This window comes from Penicillium diatomitis (assembly GCF_028827545.1).
Source record: "Penicillium diatomitis strain IBT 30728 chromosome Unknown utg000012l_segment0_segment0, whole genome shotgun sequence".
Taxonomy (NCBI): Eukaryota; Fungi; Ascomycota; class Eurotiomycetes; order Eurotiales; family Aspergillaceae; genus Penicillium; species Penicillium diatomitis.
Window position 1 is genome coordinate 14204 of NW_026623184.1, and position 23696 is coordinate 37899.

General features: G+C 49.0%; 6 protein-coding genes across 6 annotated transcripts; 3 read left to right on the plus strand and 3 right to left on the minus strand.

The window, feature by feature from the left end:
• Positions 1–1228: 1228 nt before the first annotated feature.
• N7539_008025 (Mitochondrial nicotinamide adenine dinucleotide transporter 1) lies at positions 1229–2549 on the minus strand (the record flags this gene model as incomplete). The annotated part of the gene is made up of 2 exons (XM_056937625.1): positions 1229–2001; positions 2072–2549. The coding sequence occupies 2 exons, from the start codon at positions 2547–2549 to the stop codon at positions 1229–1231; spliced, it is 1251 nt and encodes a 416-aa protein (XP_056786717.1).
• A 707-nt stretch (positions 2550–3256) lies between these two features.
• Positions 3257–4062, plus strand: N7539_008026 (cytochrome b-c1 complex subunit 7; the record flags this gene model as incomplete). The annotated part of the gene is made up of 4 exons (XM_056937626.1): positions 3257–3372; positions 3597–3705; positions 3779–3832; positions 3973–4062. The coding sequence occupies 4 exons, from the start codon at positions 3257–3259 to the stop codon at positions 4060–4062; spliced, it is 369 nt and encodes a 122-aa protein (XP_056786718.1).
• Positions 4063–4639: 577 nt separating this feature from the next.
• alkA (DNA-3-methyladenine glycosylase II) lies at positions 4640–5924 on the minus strand (the record flags this gene model as incomplete). Its single annotated transcript, XM_056937627.1, has 3 exons — positions 4640–4703; positions 4780–4902; positions 4987–5924. 3 exons carry the CDS (start codon positions 5922–5924, stop codon positions 4640–4642), a joined length of 1125 nt encoding a protein of 374 aa, XP_056786719.1.
• Positions 5925–6490: 566 nt separating this feature from the next.
• Positions 6491–6771, minus strand: N7539_008028 (uncharacterized protein; the record flags this gene model as incomplete). The annotated part of the gene is made up of 2 exons (XM_056937628.1): positions 6491–6682; positions 6760–6771. 2 exons carry the CDS (start codon positions 6769–6771, stop codon positions 6491–6493), a joined length of 204 nt encoding a protein of 67 aa, XP_056786720.1.
• Positions 6772–13539: 6768 nt separating this feature from the next.
• ecm33 (GPI-anchored protein Ecm33) lies at positions 13540–14916 on the plus strand (the record flags this gene model as incomplete). The annotated part of the gene is made up of 3 exons (XM_056937629.1): positions 13540–13609; positions 13681–14506; positions 14613–14916. 3 exons carry the CDS (start codon positions 13540–13542, stop codon positions 14914–14916), a joined length of 1200 nt encoding a protein of 399 aa, XP_056786721.1.
• Positions 14917–17060: 2144 nt separating this feature from the next.
• N7539_008030 (uncharacterized protein) lies at positions 17061–17357 on the plus strand (the record flags this gene model as incomplete). The annotated part of the gene is made up of 1 exon (XM_056937630.1): positions 17061–17357. The coding sequence occupies one exon, from the start codon at positions 17061–17063 to the stop codon at positions 17355–17357; it is 297 nt and encodes a 98-aa protein (XP_056786722.1).
• Between the last annotated feature and the right edge of the window lie 6339 nt (positions 17358–23696).

Sequence of the window (23696 nt, forward strand, 5' to 3'; positions counted from 1 at the left end):
CGCCCGGGAGTTCAAGTGTTTAACAACCCGGTTCAATCAATAGAAAAGATCATCATATGAATGTTGCGAAGGAAAGAAGTCACTCTGGTTTCATGCTCGGAAATGTCAGAGTGAGAGACTGATCAATCAAATTATTGAGCTTGTACAGATCGCTTCGTTTGTCTCTTCAGACTGCAAGATCGAATCGTTAGTGAAGAAAGACTCTTGGCCTGTCGCTTCCTTGTAAAGTCTGCATTTAGACTTGATCGTGTCAGGAGAAGTCCCCAAAGGATATCCGGCCATCGACCAGGCTGTCTCTAGGACAATTCATCGAGCCTCATGGAACATTGAGAAGTTGGCATAGATTGTCGAAAAGGAAGGGAAGCGTGAGGGAAGAAAATTGTAAATGAGGTGTGTATCACATGACTTGGGCCTGGTTCAAGTGGAGCCCGCTCAAGCAGGCGAGGCCCGTTCGGCACTAGTGTTTGACTAGCCAGTTGGCGATAGTAGTACAGGCTGAGTGATGTATTCACTGTTCAGTCGGTAATAGATCAAGCATTGGTGGCCCTACAGTGTTCACGACCTGAGCCGTTCAGTTCACCATGCTGTCGGTGACTCAGGTAGAATCGAGAGGCGTGAACTCACTCTACGAGTCAATCATATGACTCTGGCCAAATCCCAGGCGTTGAGAAGAATAAGACAATATCCATATTTCCCGAATCAAAGTATGCAAAACACGACCAGTGCCGCCTATTCTGGGAATGTATGTACAGTAAGAGAGCAGACGTCGGTCATGCAAAAAGAAATCAATTTTTCGAGGGTAAGAGTGGCACGCTGGAAAGAAGAAGTGGGAATCAATCTTGTCATCCCAAAAGTCTGGTAGGAGCGCTATAGTTATTGCTCGCAAGGTGTGAAAATGCTAGCAGTATATTGCAAGACGGAAAAGCCAACGAGGAAGGCAGCCTGCGGACTTCCATGCAAAATTAAACTGCTTCAGTGAATCCAAGCATGACGGTATGGATCAAATCAAGCACTCGGTCGACCGTCGGGTAGATCATTGCATACGCAGCCGGCCGAGGAGGCTGCGTGCGAGTCAGTGCAGAGAGAAGATGTTGTGGGGATGTAGACGGTGAAGAGACGGAGACGGCGACCGAGGTTGATATGGTATCTGATCGAGTTGGCTAAAATATGTGAATGCCAGAAATACGTCTCGCTTGGAAATGTTGATGATTTTTGAACAAGGTCAGAATTAGATGGAATTGCCCTCAGAATGGATCTCTGCCTCCTTGAGCTTCAGTTCGCCCTCATGTCGGTAATCATGGATGAGCTTCGTCAAATACTCATAGGTCAACATTGTTGTCATCGCTGCTGGAATCGCTCGGAACAGATTGGTACCAATGCCAGAATAGAATGCGTGCCAGCCTTCTTCGCGAAGTATGGTCTGGAATGTACGAACTGCTCCATGGTATCGGGGACGATTGGGCATTCCGTCGGAAGACGAGACGCTAGGAGGTCGGCCACGATCATGAGGATGTTTCAGCCCCCCACGGAAAGAGACCTCATCGGACGATGGAGCGGGCGCCGTGCGCTGCTGGGTCTGAAGACGAGTTCGAAGGACCTCGTGGGGGTAGGTGATGGTGCTTGCGCAGATCTTACTCAGGAAAGTCGCAAAGGAAATCCCGACCCAATGGGTGCTACCATTGTCAGGATGCTCCCCAATGCCAAATCCTGTGATGGCAGTCTTCAAATACTCGTAGAGGGGAAACTGGATCGCGACATGAGTCAGGCCCAAAAGAGCCGGGGTCAGGCCTGAATAGAAAGATCGAATGCCTTCGAGCCGATACATCTTGCGGGCAGCATCTAAGGTACCCGAGTATTGCCATGGTGCCCGAGCGCCTTCGTTGTTTTGCTTCAAGCTCTGCGACATGAGTCGGGTCTTGATGACCCAAATGGGATTGGTGACAATTGTGGAGCAAGCACCGGCTGTAATCGAAGCGTAGGCGCGGGACAATAACCAGCTGTCTGAATTGAGCGTCAGTCACATCGTAAGCTGCATAAAAGAGTCTCTGGGTGATTCCGATAGTCCACGTACCAGTGGTATGCTCATGGAAATATTCGCGCGAGCGGTCGTATACCGCAAGATAAACCGCCCAAGTGGGCAGATATCCGAGCAGCATGGGGCCGAGACCTTGATACAGACCCCGGATACCATCCTCATGAAATATTCTTTTCCCGGTCCCCAGCATTCCCCGATACAGTATGTGAGTCTCTCTCGTCTGGCCTCCTCGACGTGCAAAGCCACCCTGGGCTTGCAGCTTGGTCTTGATCACATCGAGTGGGCAAGTGACGATTCCGGAGGCGACGCCTGCGCTCGCGCCACAGAACGGTGCAATGTAAGCTTTGGGGATTCGCGTTGCGAGTATCTGAAGACGGGTTGTGAAATCGGAAGCCGGCAACGCATCGGCAGCCGAGGATTGCCCGAGGGACTGGGCCGCATTGAGGTGCAAGTTTTGAGGATTCTCGATGGCGGTACTGGCAGCCTCGGAGCTGCCAATCTCAGTTGAGCGCATCGTGATATTGGCAGATGCGGAAGCCCGTCTGTCCGTTGTGATCACCGAGGGCTCCGGGATGCGAGCATATCGTGTGCTCGATCCGGGACCCAGCAACCCCGTGTGAATGCAAGATTAAAGGTGGAAGTGTTTCAATCTAAGTCTTTACCTCCGTAGTGAATGATAGAAATCGAAGTTTAGGAAAAGACAGAGGGATCGTTTGGCGGAGCCGATTGTTGCCGAGTCCGATGGGCCTGACACAGTGGGAACAGTCAACTCGTCTCGTGCAGCACGGACTGCGGGCGGAGTGGGGGATCGGTCTTGGTAGAGCCCAGCTCCGCGGTCAGCGACACCACAAATTTTTCAAGGGCGCGTAAGGAGGGGACGCACTTCTCGGGGTTGGCGATTCACCCAGACTGCAGACTTCAGGGCCTATTAGTAATTGGGAGATATGTCGACAGTGGTGCGAGATGGGCTCGGCGATTGTCGTTCCTCTCATCGGCTTGCTGAAACGGGCATCCGAGCCGCTCAGTCACGTGTGACGTGAGGAGGTTTGGGAGCCTCAGGCGTGCGGCTGGCAAACCTCTGCCGGTTTGGGGCTAGCGCCACAAGCTCCGTTTTGCACAACCTCGAAACATCGGGTCATCTCGTGTTAAGCCGGACCGCCCTTTCCTTCCCACTCCGACGAGATCATTCTCCTGTCAATTGGACATTCGGAAAACGCCAACATGTCTGCTCCTTCGCTCACCAACTATATCGTCAAGCGCCCCTGGCTCAAGCGCTGGATGACCCCCATCGCTCAGTGGTACACCGATGCCGCTGGTTACAGACGTCTCGGACTCAAGTAATTCTCGCCCTTCCCTCTCCGCCTCCAATCCATCTTCATCACGAGCGAGTATCGAGTGGCGTGAAGTACGGCCGGTGCGCAATATCTACTGCGATATCTCACGAGAATATTCATCCGATTGATTGCCCCCGAAGCCATCGTCCACCGCCGCAGCTATCTGGAATACCGTTCGCAGTCTATACCACCTTTGCGAATACCGTAACTAACCCGGTCGCTCATAGGTTCGATGACCTGATCCCCGAGGAGAGTGAGACCGTCCAAAAGGCCATCAAGCGTCTGTCTTCCAAGGAGGCTTATGACCGTGTCTTCCGTATCCGCCGTGCTGTCCAGGTTCGAACTATCCCGGTTCCACCCCTCATCGAAATCTCTGGCTGTGCAATCCTGACATTTCTTCGAAATACAGTGCTCCATCTCTCACACTCTTCTTCCTCCCCATGAGCAGACCAAGCCCGAGGAGGTTAGTATCTCTCAAATTTCTATGCGGTTATCCCCGCGATCCCGCTTCGGCCAATCCCGTTGCGAGGATTTGTCACTTGGCACGGGGCATATCTATACCCGAGATTATAGACTTGCAACTAACCTCAATCCCTCACCTAGGACGTCGAGTACCTGAGCCCCATCATTCGCGAGATTGAGAAGGAGGCCAAGGAGCGTGAGGACCTCGACAACCTTGTGATCCGCAAGTAAATAATTACTCGTATGGCTTTCTATTCGAGCATGCAAAACGACGAGATTTCCAAGGCGAATGGATGGCCGGCATGAAATAGATATCTGATTTCTTTTGGCGATGGACCAAGGCCCGCATTCGGGGACCTTCTTTCCAACACGCGCGTGTGTACTGATACTGTACAAATCGATTCTTCTTTGTTCCACTTATATTACACTGATGTCGCCTCTCTTCAATGCTTTTCACTCAAGCCAGCACTAACATGTGGTCTCCGGGGCACCATTATGAGAGGAACATTCGGCAATGCAGCGTGAATGATGCAAATTGCTTTTCTTGGATTCTACTCGTGTCTGGCAGTCGGCTCTGGGCGATGTAGGCAGCTGTCGGCGACATGGGCATTCGAATGACTCCATCATTGTGTCTGCCTCATTCCACGAATGAACTAGGCCCGCCATCGTGGCATCTGATATAGCAAATTAGGCTCACTGAGAGGTGATAACTCGAGACTTCGATTGATCATCGTATCACTCTATGTGTATGTTCAGGTGTGTTTACGGGTACATTCTCTCTTCAACAAGGATTCTCTCCTGCTTCTGTTCACACTGAAAGAACTGCCACATCCACGTCGCTGACTCGCCACATGTACCACATGAAAAGACTCCTGTTGAGAATTTGAATACTTGGTTAGCTTACTTCGGCTGATGTCGTCCGATAATCCCACTTGGAAAGCAACATACCTGTAAGGTGCGAACTTGGCGGCCAGTTCCAACATGTCCTTTTCCGACATATACTTCCATTTGCCGCCCCCTTTACCCTTCAACCTGCTGACGTCGCGTCCCGCAAATACCGCACATCCCCGTCTAGATTCATCAATGGATCAGCCGAGTTCGTCCTTCGACTCATCACAACCTTTCATTCAGATCAAAGCACAGAGGAGAACTCACTGCACACCCAGATCCCCCGTGGAAAAGACATCGATTCGCTTGAGGGCAAAACAGGCAAACATCTCCACAGACCATCGTCCCAGACCACGCACTGCCGTCAGCTTCTCCACCAACTCTTCATCACTTGCCCGTGCCAGCATGGCGGCACTCAATTCGCCGTTGGCGAATTTCTCCGCCAGCCCTTGAATATATTCTGCCTTTCTCTGCGACAAGCCCGCCGAGCGCAAAGATGGTATATCGCATTGTGCGACTTGCTGTGGCGTCGGAAATCTTGACCTCGGTACCGGTTCGCCCTCGACGTCCCCCGAGATATTGAACAAAGCCAAGAATTTGTTTCGGATCGACTTGGCAGCGGCGCCGGAGACTTGTTGGCCTATGATACTACTCACCAGGCTATTGAACGGATCAATCTGCTCGGCGAGTCGCTCTGGTGTGAACAGTGGGCAAGGATGTTGTTCGATCATAGGTTGCAGACGCGGATCTGTTGCGATCAAGTGCGCGACCGCTTGCTCGATTAGTGTCCCCGTTGTCGCGGTCGGGGGAGGCAATCCTGTCTTGGATGGCGACGTATCTTCTGCGTTGGTTGGGTAGGCATTGACGGTAGAGCCGTACGGGGTGAGGAGAGTCACGTTTGTTCGATGAGGGTCAACAGGACGGTCGAGCGGGGGAGGAGTGAGGGTTCTGCCATTCAGAGTGGGTGTGTGCTTCTGATCTGTATTCTGTACGGGTGTCGTGATTGTCGCTGAAGGCGCAGAGGGCTCTGGAGACCAATATGAAGGCACGGACTTGGGGGCGATGGTGACAGGGGTCGCCTTCTTGGCTTTGGAAGCCTTTCGTGATTTAGAGACTCCAGTGTGTTGGACCTTGGGAACACTTGATGCTGGTGTTGAAGTAGTTGGCGGGCGTGCGCTCAATCGCGCAGATCGTCGTATTGACATGGTCGTTCTGAATAAAGATCTGTTCATGCGAAGCCGTACAAATCCCAAAGAAATGAGGCTGAAGCTGAAACCTTCGTCCAAATCTGAACTTGCGCAGGCCTGGCCATTACGCCATGCGGAGTCAACTTATTCGGCTGCTCTGCGGAGTAAAGTGGGTCCCGAAAGCGCCTGCGCTTGCTTACCAGCAGGCAGCCTGAGCCTGGAGCAAGTCAACCTGTGAGGCCACGATCGAAGGATTCCAACACTGACAGCAGACGGGGATTCAATGAGGCACTGATGGTTCTTGAAGATTTCGCACCGTAAGCGTGGTCGGTCTACCTAGTGTCACGAAACGTTCAATTCCGGGATGATGACCTATGTCAAGTCATATGGTGAAGGAGGTGACGTCGCCATCCAGTAAGGCAGCATTCCCCAGCTGAGTATGGCATACATAAACATCATGTAGCCTCGAATTATACTGTGTCAGCATTTATGGCGATCTCGTCAATCTCCTGGCGCGGTTCCTGCAGGGTCGGATCCAGAGACAACAGCCCAGCGTATGATCACTAGACTCTCACCTACCGCCTCTACATATAGGCTTCTTCAGAGGCTTGCAAAGACTCGACTCCGGAGCAGGCCAAATATTGTGTTGTCTTCTCGCTAGCACTGATTTGAATGACTCGACTCCAGAACTTCGCTTGATCCTCAGACTGCGGCTCCTCGCCATTTGGTGGCCATATGCTGAGCATCTGTGCACCCGTTGCTGTGATAGCAACTACCTACAAGGGTGAGAGATGAGAGAAGTCAGGTTATACAATGTTTAGATGACCTGTCTCCGGATATGTGTGATCCGAACCGTTGCATACATCGCGAGCTTCAGACCAGTCTCGGCGAACGGAATATCAAATATGTTGGTGCATGAGCCCTCGGCGGAATGGCAGAAGCCACGATAACCTTAGGCGTATCTTCGATAATGCCAAGTTCAAGAGGTGCACATCCCATTCTAGCCCGCTCTACTTGAAAAGATTGCTCAATCTGTGTCCTGGAAGGACGGACAGTGGTTCCCAACGGAAGTCAATGATCATGACACTAGAGTTAAATTGGGCATGAAGTAAGTATTCCGCGGCAAGGCAGCCGCTAGCCGGGGAGCGCGAATCGATCACCTGCAGTAGGAGGATTTACAATTAACGAAAATCCTCATCGATCCAATGGCCTGGAAAGCCGAAAACACTCGAAGGATGACAGAAAAATCAGTGTGGAACACATCTACAGCATCCTGACCCTGTAGCCCAGAAATGTTTGATGGGGATTTTGTTCTAGGGTACGTATTGGACTCCTACACGAATGTGTAAAGACACAATGCCTTTGTATTACTGTATGTGTTTTCCGATCGCATTCCATGATCCCATGGTTGACCTCGACCTCCACTGGTTCTTGAACCAGGAACAAGGAACAACATCATCCTACCGAAGATTCTTCTCAATCGTTGTGATTCAGTTCGATCCAAAACTTCACGAGCCAGATTTAAACGGTTACAATCGCAATTGGTTGGCATAGACAAGTCACAGCTCCGCTCTTACACTAAACCAAGGTTCGGATACTGTTGCGAGATGGAAATTTTCATGCTTCTGTGTTTGTCTGCAGGGCTTTCTATTTTTCGGTCAGCGTCGGGTCTCGCTGCGAGAAGAAGGCATTGTGCAACATATCCCCTACATGGTTACTACACGCCGACACGGTGCATTGGCTGGTGGTTGATGCAAATTGCAGATCAGCCGTCATCCACTCCATCGTCAAGAGGTGGAAAGTGCGTAAGCACCTGCAGAGGCGACCGTAATAACCGGATCGGCTTGGCAACAGGGAACTTCTACAAGACAGGCCCGATCGAAACAAGACATGATCATTTGAGAGTTCGACGTGCGATCATCTGTCCAAATTTTGGGAATCCATGAGAATGAATGCATTGCCAACCTACTTAAAAACTCCCAATTGCAAGTACAGACAGCTGGTCATCAGGGGAGAAAGTAAAGGTCCGCGAAAGTGCGATCGACTTTACTCGAGCATACACTCACACCACAGCGGCTCATTCGAAATGGAAACTTGCTTCATCAAGTCAGTCATTACCGAATCCTCATTAGAGAATAGGAGCAGTGAGACACGATAATAGGCCTTTTACTTTGTATTCCCGATTGGCGGCCTGAACGGACCTTGACGTGAAGGTCTGAAACATTTGCAACACTGCCCAGTTCTTTGTACAAGACGTCTTGTGCGTGCCTTGCCTTCTTGCAGGCTCGAATTCTCAGGCGCTTTGATCAAAAAGAATGCGCCAAGCCCTACTAATTCCACGGTTACAGGGGGGGGGGATTGATGTCGCGAGTTGTAAAACTAAATACTAGACAGTAGACACATTCCTGCGATCGAAGGTATCCAGTAAAGAATGCTAAATAACGTAATCGAGGAATGACTTGTCACCAGCCGATGCTCCTTCATCTAAGCAGTTGGCACACTGTGACAATTAAGACCGAAACAGCGGATGCCCATGGGATCAGCCAGCAAGATCAGCACGATCGAGACTCCATTTAGGTGAAGCGTGGAGAGCATAAAGCTGACACAGTGTACACGACCACAGCCACTACAGTAGTTGTACACACCGGCCGTCCAATGCCCGTGATGGCCATGTTCGGTCCGAGAATCCTCGGCTATCGATGCTCGCTTTCGCATTGCCAGTCACCCTGGGAGGGCATAAAGAATGTCGGAACGGTACCTAGAAGAACAGGTAAAAACCACATCAAAACTAAGAATGCTTGCAATGTCTCAAACTCTGTACTCGACGAGAGCACCTTGGGTGACTACGAAGCTAAGGATGGCAAAGTCGCTACCCTGATCGCTCCAGACCATCTAAATGAGAGTGGAGAAAGATGGGCAGGCCCGAGACCATCTAGCGGCGCAGGTCGGGCCCATTTAGCGACCTTGAAACAAGTTTACCATCGCACGAGGAACAGGATTTCCGATTACGAGGATGGTCTGTAATGTATTGTAAATATGTTACGAGTTTTACTGTATTGCCGTAATTCAAGTAGGTCTTTACACAATAGACAATACATATTACACAGCAGTCACACAACTATAAGTGCACCTCATGCCATACCCAGAGAAGCTTGCTCTTACTTGAAGGCTTCAATGTGGAACTTATGGATAACTGCCGCGACAATGACACCTGAAAGATGACAGCTAGGTCTAGGCTCTCTTATACTTCCATCCACAGGATTCTCCTCAGTACGCTGAAACAAAGTCGTCGGAGCTAATACACTTATGTCTTAATCCGATCGCTTGGGACAAGCCATGAGGTCGCTCTACCGAGCTTGGCACGGCATGAGAGAATAACTTGCCAAAGCATAGCTTTATATGTACAAACAGCAAGGCTCCACCTGCATGTCCATAAAGAATCACAATGGCGAAGGTTGGTTTTGCATAAGCCCATTCCTGCGGCCTACGCTGGCCAAGTAGTCCAGCATCGAAGTATCAGGATTTGTTCGAACTCTGGTACCTTTATTGGGCTGCCCGCACATTAAACATCTAGCAAGTGGCTGTGCTTATATTTGACAGAATATAAACTGAAATGAAGATCTGTGCGGTCATCCTACCTTATATGGTACTTTCAATATCCATCCTAATGTATGTGAGCGCACCGAAGTTCACGTACCGCTCGCCCATCTAGCTATTCTTCCATAAGTAGCAAGACTCTGCGCTCTATATATTAACAGCTTTCATGTCTCTATATTAAAGAGCGTCTCATATAACTGGAAGCGGTATAATGCCTCGATTGGAAAATTTGGCAGACACATATACCTCACTAGGTATAGATTAGCCTAGCCCGCTCGAGAAATTGAAAGGTTTTCTGATTCAATCCTTTGACATATGGATCAAGCACAAGAGATCAACATGAAGTAGTTACGAGTCATGACTTATTTTAGTGCATGGAGTGATATTATGAATTTGGTGGCTGTCGAGTTACGAGAATGATAATCTAATATTCGCTCAAGTTAACACGCCCCTGACTTTCTTCATCTTCAAAGATACAAGGAGCAAATATAGATACGATGCGGGGATACTGGACCGTGAATACAAGGTGAGTGGTGAGTCACCAAAGTCAGGGATCAAGCCATAAGGAAGACATAGTGTGAGTCCGTTTCGTCGTACACAGATTGAGACGTATTAAATTTTCATTATTATCTATTCAGACTTCAGTATCTAGTCGGATATTCTTAAGATATTGCAAGTCCCATTTAGAAAAGGAACACGGTAAATGAGGAATCACGGATAAGATATCCACAGATGAAAGATGAAGCATGATAGTATGGGTGATTGACCTGTATTTCTATGCAAAGCTGACATCACGACTGGGTAATATATCTCTCATGGATAAAGTGATCGGCACTTGGTAATTTCAAGCCAGGCTCGTCTCCTACTATGCAAGTGTACATAAACGTCTTATCTCACGAATGTCTTGTTGTATGGATCTTCATAGGACATGGACTCATGGAGTATGCCCGACCACTGGACGAATACCAATAAAAGAAGTTCGGAACCTAATTTGGCTGTGGACCTAATGATTAGACTCAAGCTCCTCAGAGGTCGCCGGACTTCCCAGAATAATCAGTCTCTATTTCAATATACTTTACAGTTATTTAGCCCCTAGAACAACAGTACAAAGTCCGGCACTCACAGTCAGCACCCCTGAACTAGTCCATCTGAACAGTCGATCTGAAAGCTACAAAAATTCAAGCCTTCCTCTGGACCCGCACCGTCTCCAACGCTAGCATGGTCATGTCCCGTGAATATGATTGTCGGTAGCTGATTGGCTCGTTAAGGCGAAGCTCCCTAGAAGTGTAGCACAGAAATAATGCTGTATGACATTGATGTTGTGTTTTGGTATGTAATTGAGTAATATTTCGAAACGGATGGTTGATCACTCATCATTTCTCTTGATGATATATCTAAGAAACCTTCAGAGCATTCGAATTCTCATCGGTAAGAGGGACACTTCCTGATTACATACCTGCGATAATATGGATATAATGTTCCGGTCGGTCAATGATGAGCGGATCTTGACGTTGTGCACCGACGCAGACTCGTGGAGTCTCCTAAGCAGCATGCAACGCTACGACGCGTTTAAGCTAGCCCGATAAAGGTTAGAGCAGCCATCAAAGCAACGGGAAATACAGGATGGAAAAATGCGATCGTCACGAAGGAAATGACGGGTCGAAGCTTTTCAGCTACAAGCTTGTTATTGTGGAGCGGACGCCGGAGAGCGTGTGCGTTTTCTATTCTGTAGGCTAGGTGTTGAGTATCCAACTCAGAGTTTTCGACAACGGATGGGGTGTGAATAAAATTTAAGACTCAAGACTCGAGAATCAGCAATTTACACTCTTGATTATTTTTAAATCGTTGATCGTGCATTTCAAGATACCAACACCTAACTACAGAGACTTAGTAGTAGCCAAAACCAGCTACCTAGAGCGTTAAAGTTACTGGAGTGATCACCTGAATGCATAAGGTTGATCCTTTCACGTGCCAATCTAAGGTCTACAAAGTTTCAATTTCTAGTCAGTTCTCAATACAAAACTCATAATCACATCATATAAGAGACCGACACATTGACTTCTTCATTCGAGATGCCTACAGTCTACCCTCGCAAACTGCCGGGCAGAGAGGGCAATACCGAAGAACAAGGATCACCATGAAAATTATCCTCGCAATAATGCCCGTGGACCTTTATCGCCCGGGTTGCAGACGACTATCAGCGCTCCATAGTGCATTACTGCAATAATGCATATATAGCTTGCTTAGAATTCTAGACTTTCAGTTGCAGGATGAGTGGTCCGATCAATGACGAGAAGTCCTCCACCTTGAGTAACGCCAGCCTTCGACCAAGAGTCATCATCTGAATATCGAGAACGATGCCCAGCCAATAAAGAACACGCCATATCTTCCCACAGAACGGTCGCCGCAGGACAAGCACGTGTGGAGAAGGACCTCAGCCACCCACTCAGATTCACTATCGAAGCGAATCCGAGTGTGTCGAACACCACCATATTTGATACCAGGTGAGGAGCAATGCTCCACTTGCCCAAGAGCATTGGAAGACTTTACCCTTTATTACAAGTGGAGAAAAGGGGTGGCTCCCTAGACCAGGTGGCTATTGGGTGTAGTGCGGCGGAAGCAACACTGTTACCCACTTGCAGGTGAGAGTGGCCAGGGCAAAAGCAGGAATTCAACAGGCACCAGGACCAAGTTTTTCATACAGTAAGAATAAGGTAGGAAGGTACAGGAGGGTTGTCATTACATGGAAGACGATACTACATTACAAACTTAACCATACGCCTCTGCCTATCCGGGCGATATAATAATACGATCTAGCAGAACACCGTTGGAAAATTTGTGAGGCCATAGCCTTCCCGCACCCAGACTTTATCATGACAAGGACTATGCAGAACTAGAGTCAGTGATTCCCGTCCTTGTCTATCAAATTTGTTTCGAGAGCCTCGAGACTTCAAGTGTCATCACTGACTTGCAGTAAATATCGGTACTGTTTACTGTCCAGTGTCTATTGTGTCTAATGTTCCATATCCATGTGATTGTGCCATTGTGGTGTATTCACGGACTGTCGCGATGTAGGTATGTGTCTGGCAGAAAACTTATTATAATACATGTACTGTAATATCTTGACAGCAACTGTATGTACTATACGGATCAGGAAACTTAAAAGGCCCATGAAAAGTGGAAGTCCTCCACGACATGGACATTGTTTCTCTATCATTGCAGTGGTCAAATCAGAGCACAAGCAGAAAACACTCTACTAAGTGTCGGCATGTCTTTGAGCTAGCTCAAGGGTATCGCAGAATGAGCCTCAGGGGATGAACAGGAAGTCTGTGTCTGGGACAGTCCTCATCGTGTCCGTGATCAACCTGGACAGCGAACCACTCGGCGTATTGGTAATAGATTACAGTGACTCCCGGCCAGGCCGAGTGGCGGAGAGTGGTCCATTAGCCTGATCTTACGATCGTAATGCCAAAAATACACCCCGATTGTAACCCAAAAATAACTTGCCGAGGGGACCTGAAAAGCCAAAAGGGGCCCGCGTGGAATATGTAAATAACCAAACAGCCCAAAACACGACGGGAAGTCCCCACAGGCATACGCCTCCTTTCCTTACAGGCTAACAAGTCACAACCGCTTTCCCTATCCCTCGCCCCCTCCCCCAACTTCTTATTCTCTCTCTTCTCTCCCCCAAACCTGTCCACTCGTTCTTTCCTCGTGAGCTGCCTACCTTTTCAACCTACCTCCCCTTCGCTGAGGAGACCTTTTTAATCTTCCATACACTCGTTCTCTTTCTTCCCAACCCTTGATCCTTCCCATCCTTCATTCAATTGGTACGTAAACATTCCATCGCCTGTGTTCAGCTCGACGCGTCCGAGTCTTGAAAAACCTCGCCGCTGGTCTTATCTTTCCCCTGAAGAAGCTTTCTCCATCCTCACCGAGTCCTGTGTGACCCAAAGCCACCCATTGACGATTTCTTCCGACCAGCAGAGGATACCTACGAAAAAACCTTCTCCTAAAGCCAACATTTACACACGCTATGCCTTTCGTCAAGTACATCCTGCCTGCCCTGGCTGCCAGCCAGCTCGCATTCGCTTCTTCTGACCCATGTAAGTGTGACGATCAATCAACCTTCCGACTTGACCTAACCGCAGTCGAAAACTAACGCGGTGCCTCCCAGGTGGTGACGCCAAGGTTCAGAACCAGGGTGATGCCGATGCTCTCGCGAGTTGCGGTACCATCAAGGGTGATATCACCATCGCCAAGAGCTACACTGGTACCCTTTCGTTCAGCGGTTTTGAGAACGTTACTGGTTCCATCACTTGTGATGGTGGTGAGAACATCACCGACATCACCGCCGACAAGATCATCAAGATTGGCAAGGAATTCAACCTCAACGGCCTGACCCGCCTGACCACCCTCGCCTTCGGCAACCTGAACAACGTTGGTTCCATCTCGTGGAACGCTCTTCCCAAGCTCCAGTCTTTGAACTTCAACGCTGGAGTCACCCAGGCCGGTGATGTTATGATCCAGAACACTGGCCTGACCTCCCTGGACGGTATCTCCCTGAAGCAGGTTGGCATGTTCCAGATTCAGAACAACCGTGATTTGATGAAGATCAACATCAACAACCTGATGAACGCGTCCGACCTGATCAACTTCTCTGGCAACTACGACCAGCTCATGATCGATCTCCCCAACCTCGGTACCGGTACCAACATGACCTTCCGCAACATCTCCAGCATCTCTCTGCCCTCCCTGGAGAAGCTGACCGGTCAGCTCGGCTTCTGGGGCACTGAATTCAAGACCTTCTCCGCCCCTAACCTCACCACCGTTGGGGACGTTGTCTTCATGGACAACTCCAAGTTGACAAACATCACTATGCCCGTTCTGACCACGGTCAACGGTGGTTTCAACATTGCCCGTAACGACAAGCTCTCCAGCATCAACTTGCCCAAGCTGAACAGGGTCACTGGTGCCATTGACTTCTCCGGCAAGTTCAACACGTGAGTCTTCCCATCTCTTTGCGACCCGTCTGATTCTAGCCTTCTGTCCTCCTCTCCACCACATTCCCTTCTGAGAGACGTCCACGTACTAATTTTAATCTCACAGTGTCGACTTGAATGGCCTGAACGATGTTGAGGGTGGCTTCAACCTGCAGAGCACTGACGGCAACTTCAGCTGCAACCACTTCGACAACCTCCGCAAGAACGTCATTAAGGGAAAATACAAGTGTGATGCCAAGACTAACAAGCCCACCACCTCCAACGGTAACTCTGGTACCGCTTCCAGCTCCGGCTCCAGCAGCTCCGGCTCCTCCAGTGCTACCAGCTCTGGTGCCGCTGTCGCCAACGGTGCCAGCGTTGCTGTTACTGGTGTTGCCGCCTTCTTCTACGCTGTTGCCCAGCTTCTGTAAGAAGCCCGTGTATGCTTCTAGGGCCCAGAGGGGTGTGTTTTTGAATTTTTTGCGTGTTGCGAAGATTGTAGATGTCAAAGTTCGACCAAGCAAACGGTTTCATATTCTTGCCTTACACTGCTGATCCTCATGATAATAATCCCGTCGCCTTATGAGGACATGTTCTTTTGCCAAAACCAAAATGCAACTTTGATCCTCGAGCTGGCAGCCTTGTCCCCGTCACATCGGAAAGGAGTTTTTTTTTTTTCCTCTTTTACTTCCCTCTTATCACTTCCTCGTCTTTTGTTACTCCCCCATACGCGCTTTTTCTTTTGCTTGTCTCGATATGTGTTTTGACACATGGGCGTATGCAGCATGCAAATTGTATCTGATTCTACCAGTGCCCAGTATGCTCCCCACCATGCCCATGTAGTTTGAGTGTAATGCTGAAGTGTCGTCGCCTTCGAACATTCCGTCTAAAGTAGAGCGGAACTGACAAGGGGTCTCACCTACGCTATTCTTGGTCAGGGTACACATAGATGGATACGTGACTATCCTTTCTCAACGTGGGACAAAGCCATCATGAATGTTGGTAGTCACCAGATAGTAGATTCTAGTCATTCTACAATGTACATTGCCACACGGAGGCTGTCAAAGTCCCTTTGAACATACGTACTATATGGCCAGTCAGTACCTTTGTAGACCCCGAAGACTGTAGCCCGAATCTCCAATGGTCACACCGATAGCCTGATAGTGCAAAAGTAGACCCCGAACCCGACAGGCGGGTACAAACACCAGCCCCGAAAGTTTAATAGTGGTGGGGGTTACCGCGAGGAGTTGATACTTACTCCCAGTACCTAGTACCTACTACCTACTACTTAGTGAATTAGAACCTAGAAGCGATCAGTCCGCTGGAGGGGACGAAGTGCGGATACTCGATAGCTTCAAGCGGGGTTCAAGGTTCATTGCTTTGACTCGAGGGGATCCTTGAAGATCCAGAGCGCACGCCCTGCGTAATCCGTACGGAGTGCAGATGAGATGAAAAAAGAAGAAAAAGCAAAATTCGACTATCATCACAGACAGTGATGGCAACGGTTTAGTGTACGTTGGGCAACCGCCCGTTAGACTAAAATTTGCCTCCGAGAATGATTCAGGGATCGAGGATGTAAGGAAGGTGTCTATGTGCCAGCACGGAGGAGGCGATGCGAACCAAGAGCGTCTCACGTGCATTCAGGCAAAGACGGGAACCTGCGCCACTATGGTTCTGGACATGATTGAGGCAAAGACCGTGGCTTGCAGAAAGAACGAGCTTGCATGGAGGGCAGAGGATTGACAGGGAAGATCCCACTAGAGGTTTCGCTAATGGTGGCGCACATCACGTAAAAGATTGTATCTTGTCCATGCTCTTCCCCTCTCAGCAGAAATCGCGTTAGCGCCACGGCTAGATGGGGATCTATGTAGTACATCGCGCGTAGTACTTTGTCAATACTAACGCACTACAGTTCAGTACATCATATTCTGAAGCAAGCGAACCCGGAAAGATCTACAGTTCGAGAATCGATCGTCCCCTCGCAAGGCTGGTGTGTGTGCGTCGGAAAAGCAGAGCCGACGCTAACACTCGTCCAGCTCTCGAAACTCAGAGTGTGTTTGTTTCGAGCCATGTGCGTCTCGGATGATTGATCGTGGGGGAGCGACAGATCGTACAAAGTGAAACTCGGATTTGAAATACAGATCGAACGAATAGAAGCACCCTTCTGGGATGAGGCCGAGGACGTGGTCGTCATGTCGTCGATCCGGGACTTTTGAGATTGATGGGCTGGCGGATGTGTCAATTTGATTGAATTTGAGTTTTGAATCTGATGTCAATCTAGATGGGCTGGACTTTTAAGTGGGAAAACCAAGAGGGGTTCGTCATAGAATCAAAGGATCAAGTCAGGGGGGAAGCTGCTCCCCATGGGATCTGGATGGCAGAGTTACGGATATCATTTCGATATGGGTTCCCACGGTGCTTGATGTGTGAAGGTGATCTTGTAGTACCTCCAGATCGATTTAATTCCCCACACAGCCAACCTTGGGGTAACTACGGGTGCCATTTCATACCTCACAGGGTGGTCGATGAGCCTTGAGGCGGACGAGGCTGGTGGGGATCGTGATGTGGCTTGTACATGACAGGACCTGCTGAAGCCGATGTACTTGGCCAATATACTTCTGACTTTCTCTGGGGAAAAGCATCGGGTGCTGCATTCAGACGGGATGATTGGCAAGCACGGCAGCCAACGGAGCACAAAGTTGTCGTACTTTTTGCCAGGTCCTTCATCTGCGGACTCTCCAGCTATTACCCCCGTGTCGACGAGTCTCGAACGACACAGCAACACTCTCATCTCCTGCTCCGAACACGATTTTCTTTCAGACTACTACTAGTCTACTACTACTACTACTACGACTATGGCGCATCTGCTTGAGAAAAGACCCCCTAGAACCCCCCGGTCAATGACGATGTCAGTTTAAGAATAAGAAAGCAGGCCTTCCGTTCGCCAAATGATCTTATCTTGCATACAGCAGGTGCGAAAATCAGGAACACGCGACAAAATCAAGGAACAGAGACGGAGGTGCAGGAAGGATGAACGGTGATAGCCTCGAGCACGAGGGTCTCAGATGACAACACAGACACGTACCTCGTCCGATCCAGACAGGGTGCCACGCGCGGCCACGACTGACTCTGCCATGTGAACTGTCACTAGAGTGGGTCTTGGCATCGTGGGCCTAGATGGAGGGACTGTCCGTGGGTTGAATCGACTGGGCCCCGTGATTGCGACGCGGAAACGGAGGGCAGTTTCAAACTCAGTTTTCGACGGGCTTTACCTGACACCTTGATCCATGACTGCGGAAGTCATCTTGATCGGAAGATTCGTCTTGTTCTTGGGAGAGGGGAAAGGATGAGAGGGTGTGTATGTGCTTCCGCGGGCCCAGAGCCCCATTCCAGGAGAATCCGGCGCATGGGCCGCGCTCTCGCGGTAGACTTCCTGCACGCGAGTCAAGGGTATACCCAGGGACCAGAACCTGAGTCAAACTTTGCGCGACACATCGAATCTGCACTTCTCCCAATCTGACAATCAACAGTGCTTTTGGGCTCCTCCCGTGGCCCTCCTCCACGGTCGGACCCATCTGGACACGAACTTGTCAAACCTAGCGTTGCAGAGAAAAACGGACAAGTTCCAGAGACATTCAGTGAATGACGACAGAGACAGTCATTCTTGGAAACAGTGACATTGAATTTGGCAGCCAGAATGCAAGATGTCAGAGATGTCGCAAAAAAGCATATCTGCAACATGCGGTCGTATCGAAGATCCGATATGCTGACGTTCGAACGCAGAGCATATTCGATTCCAGATCCGAGCTTCCCCCCCCCCCCGCTCTTTCGAAGCCAGATTGAGCTGTGATCGGACACCTTTCTACCTTCTAGGCAGGTCCATCGACCCGTTCACCACGACTCAAGTCAACCCATCTTGTCCTCGCCATGTTCGATCGCCACGTAGGTCATTGGCGAGCTCTCACGTCGCAGGGGAATGATGATTGTCTGAAGTCGGTAGCGATAGCCAAGGTGACAACCATGGTTCGCAGTCCAGGTAGAGTTGTCAAAGGCCATTGATAGGCTCGTCATAGCAGGGGATATGTGTTTAGTGCTGTTTCTGACGTAAAAATCTGCCGAGATCAATCGTGAAGAAAACAGGGTCATGCCTTTGATCATTGGCGGTCATTGTTCCCGCCCGCTCCATGGCCGATTGACAGATTGTACGAATGTCGGGAACTATGGTTCGTGTTGATGTGCTGGTGAAGTTTATTGAGAGCGCAGGTATCGGGAACGCACGACAAGGGAAGCGTTCCTGGTGCCCTGGCCTCGTGGTCTATGCCTTAGCGCTCGAGAGTCATGCTCTCAGTTCCTGCGCGATTTTGCAAAGATCCACAGACTCGGATCAACGAACTTGATCAAAGATGCGAGAAGCTGAGGTAGACTGACTGCCCAACGACGTTGAATATTGACCTATTTGTGAAAGCTTTCTCCTCGCAGGGACAAAAACGAGGTGAGCCACTGCTACTGCTATTGTAGACAGCAAGCTTGATCTAGCCCATGGACGATCATGTACCTTACTTCCAAGACAATCAAAGATTTTTGACAGTCTGGAAATGGGCGATTTCTTCTAGCTACATCAATGCAGCAGGTATCAACAATCTTTCGAGGAGATATACACTTACGGGAGATCAACACTTCGTCCGATAGAAGCTCGAGCTATACACAAGAAATCTACTAGACTCCATAATGTAGGAAGCCTCAAATTTCATGTAGAGATTATGGTGGGTGCCACCAACTCGAACGCTGTACGACCTTTTCAGCCTCGAGTCTGCGGAGTGGCTTGCATCCATGTACTTACTGTACGGTACCTTTGCAAGAGCGTCAAAGAGACGTGTCAGATGCGGCAAATTTGAGTTTGCAGATACGGGTGCGTCGTCCTTACGCATGCATTTACGAACTCTTGCGGGCTGGGCGACTGCTAGATCTGAATTGAATGTGTGGTCCTTGCAGGACGGAGTTGATAGCGTTGGTCAGTCGGGGAATTAAGTTTGTTTGAGATCTAGCTCGTCGATGCTCTTTGTGGGAGATCTTTGGAAGCATGCTCATCAGTTTCTCGATGTGCGTATCAACAATGCTGCTGTTGATTTGTTGAGAGCGATCCAGGTGCAACGAAATAGGCGACCCCACTCTGAAGGGTCTCGCGAGATAGCAGTCCTGCTTATTCTCCATTGATAAAATACCATTTTCCGCCCAGGAACGGTCCGAGTGTAGTTCGGCTGGAATGGGCACTCATTTCTTCACAAATTGCGTTTTCTCTTTGTGTGTTCTGCATGGCTAGCTGGATCACTTGGGGTATATCATTTACTAGATTTGAGTAGATACCCAGAGGTACTAGGCAGTATCTCGCGGCATTCGAGGCCGGTGAACGTGTGTTGAACAAAATGTATACCAAGTTACCAACTAGATCTATATACTGCAGCTCAGCATTCCTGTCATGTACCGGGCATGAATTGAAGGTGTCGTTCCCACCGAATCATGCATCTGGTCTGATCTCGAGGCTCCAAAGCAAATCGTGCTTTCAGCAGATTGCCACCACGAGACTGCACTGTGCATGCTGTTCTCTGCGACCCTCAATTCGTGCTGGATCAGGCTCCCCGGCTTTTGGTCTCTAGTCATAGTTATACACTGGTAGTGACAGGACCGTGGCTCAGTACATTCGTATTTCGCGAAGGTGCACGGGACGATCAGTGCACAGTGCACACACTTGCGTAAGTCTGCAAGTCCTGCAATTTTATTGAATTTGAGAGGCGAAAAGGACTTGGAATGACTCCGCTTGAAGCGAGGGCCTTTGTCTGCTCATCGAATGCGTATGAACGTTGCGGCAAATTGCCATTGCGGATCAGCTCCGAGTTCAAATCCTCACCCAAAATCGACAATGCAACTTTCAGCCGTCCGGACAATGATGAATGAAACAACTACATGAACATGACACCGTAGATGAATTACTGAGAATTTCTGAAACGTTAAGCTGGACACTGAATTCATTTGTGGATATACAACTCCAGATGCAAGCAAGGTGGATCCAATCTTCGTCAGTACTCAGTACTACTAAAAGAAGTACGAAAGTAATCAGAATCTACAGTACCGCCGGGGGGATCATACTCATTGCTCAAAGTTAACACACCACAATTTCAACAATATCCAAACCCACGTCGGGGCATCGCTAAGGTTGTTATTCTCTCTCACACTTGAATGAAATGCAACACCTGCATGACTGAATTTAATATACTCTTCAATTTCCCACTAATAATGGAACTCAAATATCCATCTAATACCCTTCAGGCAACCACAGACTGATATAACGCAGACATATGTCATTTTAGGGCTTGCTCAAAAGAAAGCTATTATTGGGAGCAGAGCGATGGTCACTGCGCGAATCGTATCGCATCTCGTCCCTTACTCTATCCATTGGAAGCGGGAAATTCTTTCCTTTCCGAGGGCCCTGGTAAGGTAAGAGTCGTTGACCCCGTGGATGCGAGCTCGCTGTGTGAGCCGAACCCTTGCACCTGGAGACGCACAGCGCATGGGTCGAGGCGCACGCCATGCAGATTCCGATGCATTGAGCACAAAGTAAACAAAGCCCGTTGATAGTAGTTGGAGATCACCGTCCAAATCAGAAACTTGGCAGATGGAAGATTTCCCAAGTAAATACAATTTTCCTGACTTTTTCTCGTCTGGGGTAAAGCGCGCCCTATGATTGAAGCCGCGGACAGAGCGTGTAACCAGCACACTGAACTATCTGCACTTGTTCCTGCTATGATACTGTTGCTGCCCCAAGCAAAGTATAGCTGACCCAGAACTTATGGCTTGGCACCGAGATAGGCATAATACGGCCGTCACATCCTTGGGCAATTCGCTCCATGGAACCCACTCCATAGTCCTTACAACTCTCTGGTCGTGGGGGTGTAGGTACGCGGTTCAAACACCGATGGTCACTGAACCTTATTTGCCCAACATGAGCATGCCGATTCGCGCTTCACAGCCGCTATAGACAGTAGCGCGCCAAGAGAGAGATGAATATATACAAATAATGTACAGGACTTAGTTTGGAACGGAAGGGGGTCGAATCATATCCATACATACGACACGACTCGGTATATCCCCAGGATTGCAAGGGACCGGATCAGCCACCAAAGGTACGAAAGAAGGAAAAAAAATTAGGTTCGACAAGAAACCGATAAGCGATAAGAGAGAAACTAGTCTGAATCTGTCTACGACGAAAGGGTGCTGCTTGCGTGGTCTGTACTGTATCGCATGGCGTGGCGTATGGTCTATAGACTTGCTTCATTTGAGGCGGCATCCGCACTTGAGATTCTAGGCAATCCTTACCATATTTCCTGATTGAGAAGTGATGGTGCAAATGAGAAGCAATCAGACAGCGTTAGATCTGAGTATCATGTCATGTTTCATCGGCTTTTCGATCTAATCACTTCTTGTTGGATGATTCCACACAACTACGGGATGATTTGTCTCGGCCTGCGTGACAGTGTCAACGACTCAACACCGTTAGGACATTTGACTACGCAATCAATACTCGAGGATCATTAGAGCCTTCTTCTGTACTTGATACAAATTGAACGTGGGGGGTCAAGAGGCCAGATTGTTGAGGAGTATCTCGCCTCTCGAGAACTTCTCAGCTTAGCTGAAAGAGTGGAGACGTGACAGCTCATATCTTCGGTGCTGTTCGCTCATTGCAGTTATTTTCGGCGAATTTATCGAACGAATTGCGTGAGGGAAGAATAAATGATCCGTATGACGGTGAAAAATGGTAATTTCAATACTTCAATCGGTTAAAGAATACTCTACTATCGTATGTCAATTTTCGACACTGATTGACCGTTCGGAAACGTTCAAAAGTGAGCGTCGACCTCGTTAGTTTACTATGGAGTATACACCAGACCCATGACTCGTCTAAACTGTCTAGGCCAACGATAAGCCGACGTCCGTGTGTTAAAATACATTCTAAGATTCCAAATCATCCCGCCTTCTCTGATACGATCGCTGACAGTCAACGGAACCTGGTCGCTGGATCTTAGGGCGTCCCAGATGGCCGGTTTTCTCGGGCGACGATCTACACGGCCCGGAATTTCTTGCCTAACCAACGACAAGCACAATAGCGGATTGCATTTGTTCTAGCTCGTTTCAACACACTTCGCCCCGCGTTCTTGTCGTCGAGTGGCGATTGTTCGAACTATGCACTTGTGAGCCAGGTGGCACTTCTCGCCGCCGTGAGAGATTCGATCTCGGGAGAATCCGAGCGCAGAGCGAACCCTCGCTATTTATTTCCTATTGGAATGAATTTGACTGGGGTATGCAACGAGAGCTCTACTTGAGGGCCCTCATTTATTGCAGGGGCTCCGTTTGTCCGCGCCACGCCTTTGTTGACTTGCTCAAAACGGAATAAGCCCAGAAGCCACAGGCCGTCCAGTTCAATGAAATGCACCACTGCTTAATGCTTCCTTTCCAGTCAATAGATGCGACCTATGAATGTCATAGTTTCTTTTGAATGGCGTCTCTGAATCTTACTTGAGATGACCATCATGGAGAACTTCCTTGCTTTACTCGCAGTCATTTGACACATCAGGATTGTTGCACTGGTCATTCATGTCATTCCCACAACATGTTCAATATCATCCATTCCTATCTTGTTGAATTTTACATCTCAAATTGATAATCTAACCCTTTTGTCTAGAATGAGGTCGATGTCCCAAAGACGTCTATGCACGCGATCAAGTCCTTAGCCCGTTGTCGTCCAGCTTGTTCGAAGTACATGCGAGAATAAGCACGAACCCCTCGTGTCATAGATGTTTGAAACTGGTACCTGACCTATCAAGTCGGATCAACGCCATGCAGTACCACTGCTTAATTCGCCATCTGCGCTGAATCTCCTTCCCTTTCATTTTATTCGAGATGCATGTTATCTCCTCGAGCGTTTTAGAAATTCCCTCTCTACTGCTTCTTCGATTTTCTGTTTGGTTAACGGGGGGGGGGGGGGGGGGGGGGGGGGGCGATTTAGTATTGGAAACGTAGATCGGGAAGAGCTCGAAGCTAGGTTTGTAGCCTCTAGACATTTACTGGAACAATCGACGTGTGAGAATATCGACGAATATGATTCCTCTGTGGGACTTGTCTTCGCTAATATTTGCATGAATCATCCGGTACAGCACTT